The sequence below is a fragment of the Poecilia reticulata genome, unplaced genomic scaffold, assembly GCF_000633615.1.
Source record: "Poecilia reticulata strain Guanapo unplaced genomic scaffold, Guppy_female_1.0+MT scaffold_297, whole genome shotgun sequence".
In the NCBI taxonomy this organism is placed as follows: Eukaryota; Metazoa; Chordata; class Actinopteri; order Cyprinodontiformes; family Poeciliidae; genus Poecilia; species Poecilia reticulata.
Genome location: NW_007615072.1, coordinates 51,850 through 60,076, shown reverse-complemented (window position 1 = coordinate 60,076; position 8,227 = coordinate 51,850). Strand labels below are relative to the sequence as shown.

At 38.1% G+C, this 8,227-nt stretch overlaps 1 protein-coding gene across 1 annotated transcript; it reads left to right on the top strand.

The window, feature by feature from the left end:
- Positions 1–2,257: 2,257 nt before the first annotated feature.
- Positions 2,258–3,686, top strand: LOC108166007 (perforin-1-like). The gene is made up of 4 exons (XM_017303481.1): positions 2,258–2,353; positions 2,762–2,967; positions 3,055–3,148; positions 3,232–3,686. The coding sequence occupies exons 2-4, from the start codon at positions 2,777–2,779 to the stop codon at positions 3,427–3,429; spliced, it is 483 nt and encodes a 160-aa protein (XP_017158970.1). The 5' UTR covers positions 2,258–2,353; positions 2,762–2,776; the 3' UTR covers positions 3,430–3,686.
- The last annotated feature ends 4,541 nt before the right edge of the window (positions 3,687–8,227 follow it).

The following is an 8,227-nucleotide window of genomic DNA, read 5'->3' as shown; positions in this document are numbered from 1 at the left end:
TTGTGGAAAAGTAACATTTGTATCGTTTTTATTTTTGAAGTAAACCGTTAACTTTTATCAAGAGGACCCAGTCTGGTTTTTTGTTCTTTTCGTTATCAAGTGGACCGAAGGGGAAGTACGGAGAGCGTCAAGCTCATGGTTTCATTATTTAGGAACCTACAATCAGTTTAAATCCTCAAAGGGAAATTATCAACTAGAAAAATAATGAAGAGCTTGAAAAGAGGCCTTGCTGTGTGTGTTAGTTAAACCCAACTCAGAGATTCATGAAACTTTCCATGTTGAACCACCTTCAGATAATTTACAGTTTAGAAAACTGAGCAGAAACAACAAGTGGTTAAACATGGTGTTAAATGTCTGGTAAAGTCAGAGCATTAAAAAAGTCCACAAATAATTTATTCTTGGAAGAAAAAAAGAAAAATATTTTGATATTACTTTGCCTTTACTGACGGTAATTCAAGTTGTACTGTATTACTTTCAACATCATTTGAATCAATAAAATATTCTTTCATTTATTTGGTTTCATTGTGAGACTTCTTGGCTGAATGTTTTCACCTTTCAGAAGTGAAAATAGGAAAAGCTGGAGAACTATATATTTTTCTCAATGCAATGCTGTCTTTATATTACATTAGAAGCCCTAAAAATGTTAACATGTTTTTAATCTATCCACAATTTGATTACTAACTGTCCTTTTCTTTACCTGCCCATAACGGAGCAAATAATTGTACTCTTATTTCTTCTCTCTCATTGTTTTTTCCACCTGACATTTCCTCTCTCTGATGTGACTCATCGTTGCCTTTCAAAATAAATTAATCCATACATTTTCTTGTCCTTTCTCTTTTAAATCTTTATGCACTGACTTTCTGTGTTCTTTTCTGCATTAAGAATAAAAAACCACTTGTCTTCCATCCAAAACGTGTTAAAACAAATCTCTCTTTAAAACTGAAAATAATAATTATTAAAATCTTTTTATTAAGTTTCACTGAAAGACTGAAAGAAAAATTACCTGGAAATGTTTTACACAACATTTTTATCAGACTGAATATATTTGGCTTCTCTTTTATGTAATTTCTAGGCACATGGACGCCATCATAAGTTTTCCCAAGGAGGTTGAAGGTCTGKTTWAWTWWTTTTTTACATTTTCTTGTCTTTTCTCTTTTACATCTTTATGCACTGACTTTCTGTGTCGTCTTCCATCCAAAACGTGTTAAAACAAATCTCTCTTTAAAACTTAAAATAATAATTATTAAAATCTTTTTATTATCATCAAGTTTCACTGAAAGACTGAAAGAAAAATTACCTGGAAATATTTTACACAACGTTTTTATCAGACTCTTTTATGTAATTTCTAGGCACATGGACGCCATCATAAGTTTTCCCAGGTCTGGTTTAATTATTACTATAAATACGTACAGAATAGCAGCTGGTTGTTCATCTGCAGCGACATGCAGAAGGAGCATAAACCACAGAAACAAAACAAATCATTTTATGCACCAGGTTCAACAAAAAACACTTTTAGTTTCAGCCCATTTGAGTTAATGCTGAACTTTCTGAATTTAGTAACACATATCAACATGTTACACAAAACTCATGTTGTGTAACAATCACCTTGACTCATATGTAATTATTAACCAACGATTAAAGGTATTTCACCACAGATTGTGTTAAAATATATGTTATAAAATACTTTGGCATCAATCTCCTTGCTGCAGAGTTACTAACATAACTTATCCGAGACCCAAATCGATGTTTAATGACAAACATTAAGACTCACTGACAGAAATTCAGAGGAAGAAGTTTATTTACTCGCTCTTGGGATTTATTTAGCATTTTTTAATGCAGTTTTCAGGAACATGGAGGTCTGGTTTAATCATTACTGTACAATAGAACATGTATTGGACAGGAACCATCCCACCACAGCTGCTGATCCATTCCAGCTGCCTAAAGCCGAAAGAGGCGAAGAAAGGGTTAAAAAGAAGTAATTTTATTCAAGTCCCTTCAAAAATGCCTTGTTTTTAGTCCTTATGTGTCACTGCTGAACTTTTTGAAGATTGTAATATGTTTGTTGAATGTCAGAAATAGTAACACATGTTAACATGTTACACAAAACTCATGTTGTGTAACAATGACCTTGACTCACTGGCTAATCATCTGTAATTATTAACCAAGTCAGCGTAACACGTCTACTGCCAGGTAAACTCTTATCCATTATCAGGTTGTTTTTCTTTTTTTACCTCTTTATCTCAGGCTGGTCCTGCGGCTCCGGATCCTTTATAAACTGGTCCTCAGCTCGTCAGATCAGGCATTAATTGTGCTTCTCAATCTGGTTTGGATTGTTGGAAAAGGCTCATCAGCTGTAGGTTATTCAGGATATGAAACAACCTGAAGCTCTTTTTACACCAGGAGTCAGGAAAATAAAATTAGCACCAGGAGATGATAAAACTTTTACTTCTGCATTTAAAATCTTAACGCTGCTCACTGACAACCAAAATATGATTTACTGAATCATTTTTCTGGGAGATTTTTCTGCTGCAACACATAAGAWCYAAATGTATCGATCTATRGWTTGTTTTAGTTCTGMCSGCTGATYCCTGGTGAATTTACTGRTTTCTAAGTAGAACTGAGGGCATTTCCTGTCTAAGCTTTGGTCGTGATAGTTAGTGAGAAACTTTAGATCATTTGAATCATTTCAGGTTCATCTTTGAATGTTGAGTCTTCAAACTGCTTTTCATGACGATGATTTCCTCGTTCTTTTCTCGTTCAGTTCTAGACTCTAGCCATGCTTTCTGGTTTGACCTCAGGGTTCCTCCTCCTCAGCCTCCTGCTGCAGGTCGGGACCAACGCTGCTCCTCTGGACCTGGTGGACGACGCGGCCGATGGCGACGCCAGGCGCACCATGTTGGGRACTCTGTCTGTGAYCGTTGTCCRRGCCTACGGTCTGAACGGAGATGGAGTCAGCAGAACTAATGCGTGGGTTGATGCACGGCTCGCAGTCTGACAGCTTGGATCACTTGATGAACATCAGCATTAATCTGTTGTTTTCTCTCCTGTCGACAGTGTTGGTAGGGTGTGGTACGCAAACATGTTCTTCCAGACCTCAGAGATCAAGTCAGACAATCCAGTGTGGAACGCCGTGTTTAATTTGGGCCATGTAGGTTCTCTATAGATTAGCTTAACAGATTAGCATTACAAGTTAAATAACGTTTTAACTTTAATTTAAATTTTCTTTTGAAGGTGGAAACTCATCTTCCCCTGAAGGTTGAGGTTTGGGATAAGGACGTGGGAAAAGATGACCTTCTCATCTCCTGCACACATTATCTGACCCGGGGAACCAACACCTTCACCTGCTCAGGGAACGGAAAGCTGGAGGTGAAATACTCCCTGATCTGTGACCCCGGCCTTACTGGAAGTAAATGTGAGCTGTACCAGTAAAATGCTTGGTGGAAAACTCGGTCACAGTGAGGCTGAACTGGATCTGTTTAAATAAATGACTCAGGTTTTTATGATAATGAAAGTATCTGTTGATCAGAGTGCATGCTAACATTATAAAAAAAATCTTTGTTCCTGCTTTAAACAAATACATTTTGGCAACAGATGAGCATTAGTTTGCTTTTACTGACGGTAATTCAAGCTGTACTGTATTACTTTCAAAATCCTTTGAATCAATAAAATATTCTTTCATTGTGAGACTTCTTGGCTGAATGTTTTCACCTTTCAGAAGTGAAAACAGGAAAAGGTGTAGAACTATATTTTGCTCAATGCAAGTGTAGCGGCAAAAATCCTATATTTTAGGCTACTGGTGGTTGTTGTTGAAAGGCGTTGGTTTTACGTGCGCTCAATTAAGATTCAGGATGCCGATCTTTTCGTATGACATAAATAAAGTCATTTATTGCCAGTACAAATGTCCATTGTCTCACTGTTTCCATTTAGATCCACATAAATTCGTCATACATCCAAAATCAAGCACATTAGAAAACTGTTTGCCTCTACCTATTAACCACACCTGAACAGAATCATGGTTGACCTTAAATAACCCATCCCCCATCAGACACTCAGAACTCAAAATAAATACGCCCCCTGGTGGCGATAAACACCTGAAAGGATAAATGGCTCCTACAGCAATGCTGTTTTTAAACTACATTAGAAGCCCTAAAAATGTTAAAATAAAAAAAATCAACAATTTAATTATTAACCGTCCTTTTCTTTACCTGCCCATAACTGAGCAAATCATTTTATCCTCATTTCTTCTTCTCTCATTATTTTCTCCACCTGACATTTCCTCTCTCTGATCTGACTCATCGTTGCCTCTCAAAATAAATTAATCCATACATTTTCTTGTCATTTCTCTTTTACATCTTTATGCACTGACTTTCTGTGTTCTTTTCTGCATTAAGAATAAAAAAACACCCATTTTCCATCCACAACGTGGTCTGAACTGTGACCAGTGACTTGAGTGTTTCAGTCGACCTTTAAACCCAGTCACTGCACCAGCTGAGGCGAAAGTCACCCTAGCAGAGGTCACTGAAGCCACCAAACCTCTTGAAAATCAGCAGAGCTCACAGGTCTGATACTTTTCTGTGTGGAGGTCAGAAAAGCAGCAATGAATGCATAAAACTATAGTAATAATTGAATTTGAATAGTTTTATAGACTAACTTTTATTCTTATTTTTGCTGCACAGACTACTGCACTGAACCACCTATTAAAAATTCATTAATGATTCATTACTCCACCCCTAAGATTGTTTTAGTTATAATCCGACTCCAGTTCTCTAATATGAGCCATAAAACAATAGAGGTGTGATTAGATTCATGTCTGAAGGATGTTTAATATCTAGAAAATGTCTAAGATCTACCATTATTTGCTCGATATAGATTTCAAACATGGCTGTGTGCACTTAATAACGTTTCTGATTACATTTCTGTTCTATTGCATGGTGTTTATTTGGAAGTTTCTCTCATGTTTGAAGTGAATAACTTTTATCTGCCTTTTTGTCTGAAAGTCCCCATATAAACAAACCTGACTTGACTTGGCTCTTCGTTCTTGTCATGATCCGTGTTTCTGTGTGTTTATTCTGAGTCTTTCTGTGTGATCCTGTTCCCTGTGATTCCTGTCTCTGCGTCTTCCCCGTTGATTGTCTCCCAGGTGTGTCTCGTTACCTTGATTACCCCGTGTGTATTTAGTCTCACCTGTTGTCTGTGCTCCTCGTCGGGTCCTTGTCTATGTTTGCCAAACGTACGTCTACGTGTTTAGTCTGCCGGCGTGTCGCTCACAGTAGTACTGATAAGGCCTGTGTCGACTCTGCTCTCGTTTCCAGTCGTTTATTTTCAGTTGCTACCGGTACTTGGCTGTTGCTAGTCTTCTGCCGTGCTGCCTGAACTGGACTGTTATGAGCATTATTATCATTAAAACCATCTTCATCATCTTACCTGGGTCTCGGCGTCCAATCCTCCCCACCACCTCAGCCCCGCTTCCTGACAGTTCTTGCAGGTATAACCATCAATCTCATGCTCCATTTCTCTCTAATTTGTTAACAAGACCCCTGAGGAGGCGTCTGTCCTTTCATGTCACTGAGTTATTGTGACTTGCATACATGCACAGCAATGATTCCAAACTTTAAACACTGTATTTCTAATAAACCATCAAACTAATGTGACAGTAACAAATACCAAGTGCAAAGTGGACAAGCTGCTGTAATAACTCATTTCTGTACAACTCATTTTCCAAAACAAAAATATTTTTGCTTGACATGGCGTTAATTTTCTAATATATATGCAATATTGATAATCTCATGTGCAAAGGCTGTCTACAGCTGGAATAGACAGTATAATGGGTTAGCATCGTCTGCTATGAGCTACCGGCTAACTTTAGCTAATCTTCTAGCAAAGTTCATTCACGAGCTTTATAACATTTAATAAACTCACTTACAGTAGTACAGCTAAGTTTAATACATTTGAAAAAGGGAATATTTAAATAATACGAACTCGTTTTTTCCCTTTTCTGCACCGCGTAATGACTGAGGAGGAAGTTCCGGTTCTCACTAGCGCCAGACTCCCCCTGCTGGTTGTATTTAGTTACTACATCTGCTAAATCAGTTTATACATTAAACCCAAACTGCTGGCAAACACATAAATGTAAAAGGTAACATTCAAGTCAGTCATGTACACAATATACAGGTAAGATCAGAGAGAGAGTAAATATACATTTGACTTATAATGAACACATTTCAATCCATCACGTAATGGTTTTATCTTTTTTATCTTGCCATTTGCGTTTGAACATCTACATGAACCTGACATTTACATGCTGGAAATATAGATTTGATTTAATGCATTACAAGCTGACTAATAATAAATTTAAAAAAATCTGCATTTTGCATTTTCATATTATATAAAAAGCAAACTGACAAAAACACACAATCTCAATTAAACTGTACGAAAATCAAATATTTACTCATTTTAAAAGATTCCTAGCAGACAGAAACACTCAGAGTTCTTATGAAATATTAACTTCTGGAGTCGTTCCTCGTCATTTAACACATCAGACCTCAGTTGGTACCAGAGCTGCAGATTGTTCTTCACTTTGAGTGCTTCAGATTTCCAGTATTCATCATCAGAACCAAATCTTACTGGATATTGTGGCTCTTGTCTGGTAATACCTACTCATGGATTAGCGATGTTGCTCAGCAGTGTGTGTGTGTGTGTGTGCGTGGTTGTTTTTCCTGTCTGTCTCAGCACTGCTCCATGATGAACTGGTGACCTATGACCCAGGGTTGCCAGATCTGACTGACAGTTTCCAGCCCAAACAAAACGTAAAACACGCCCGACTACAAAACAAGCCCAAGTCTCAACGTCTAACGAAATCCATCTTTTTAACTCTTTAAACACAATTTGTGTTTGTGTTTTCTATCTTAGTGACACTTGATTAACCAGTTACTGATCACTGATGACGCCATGTTTGTCTGATTCTAAACATTTCAAATTAAATTAATTAATTAACTCAATAATTCAGCATTTTATTTAAAATTGTTGTGCTTTTCTGCCCCACAGAGACAACCATTTGAAAAAATTGTCCACTGAATGCTTTCTAAAAACACACCAAGTGTTGTGAAAAGTGCTGCACATTTTAATCAAAAGCCCAATTGGGAGGAAAACAAAGAGTACAAACCCGTCTCTCACCCAGTGACTCCTGTAGACTGGAACCATTAGACGTGGGAGATCTTCCAGTCTGCAGATGGGTTATAATTTCTGAACAAATTGGAGAAGAAATGAAGAAGCATAAGAGTAAATATCTACATCCTATGGGAAGGATGAGATGTAATAAAACCCAGCAACAGTACAACAGGAAATAAATACTTAAAGTAAACAGTTCAGTTTTCAAAAGGAACAGGACAAATAGATTAGAAATGAAAACTTTAAAATGTAAAACATTGCTTGTTAGTGAGCAGCTGCTCATCCAGAAGCAGAAGCGGCGCAGCGGCTTTGTGTGAGCCGTCCACCTGTTGGGACGGAGGCCAGCACATTCCCAGCATTCCTAGCATTGCAGCAGACGGTCGGTGCCACAACAAACACCTCTGGCTCCAGAACCAAACTGTTGGAAATGGGCTGAATGCTGCTGATCCGGAGCCCGGGGAGCGAGGCGCCTGGCAGGCGTCAGCATCCTGACTGGCAGCGCAGAAACCAGGCCGCGTCTCTCCGGGTTTGTTTTTGCTTTGCTCATCTGGCTCATCGCTCAGGCGAGGTGAACTCCTCATGTTGGTATTAATCTGAGTAGATCCTGTGCTCCCTCTGGCATCTCGCTGGTTCACTTCGGTCAACACGAAAGGTAATTAAAAATAACTGTAAGTGAGCATTTAGAGAGCCGATGTGATTCTCAGTGCGCTGAAATATTTAAAAACCACAACCTTTAAAAGCCAGACTGTAGCTGCAGGGAGAACCAGCAAAATGACAACATTACCACATAATTAAAGACATAAAAAGCTTCCCACGCTTTTTAAAGAACCTTAAAAGGTTTGGCTTAAGAAAATAAAACCTGTGGTTCTGTTCCAACTGTTTCCAAATTACTAAAGTAGAGCTTCTCACTGCAGCCTGTCCAGAACAAACGAAACACTTTGCAAAGTTAAAACAGCACCACAGTCGTCAAATGAATCCCAGTGGTTTGGACTTTAGATGGTGAAATAAAAGTATTTCTCTGTCTATCCATCCATTTTCTTGCACCCTTTTTCCCTCAGTG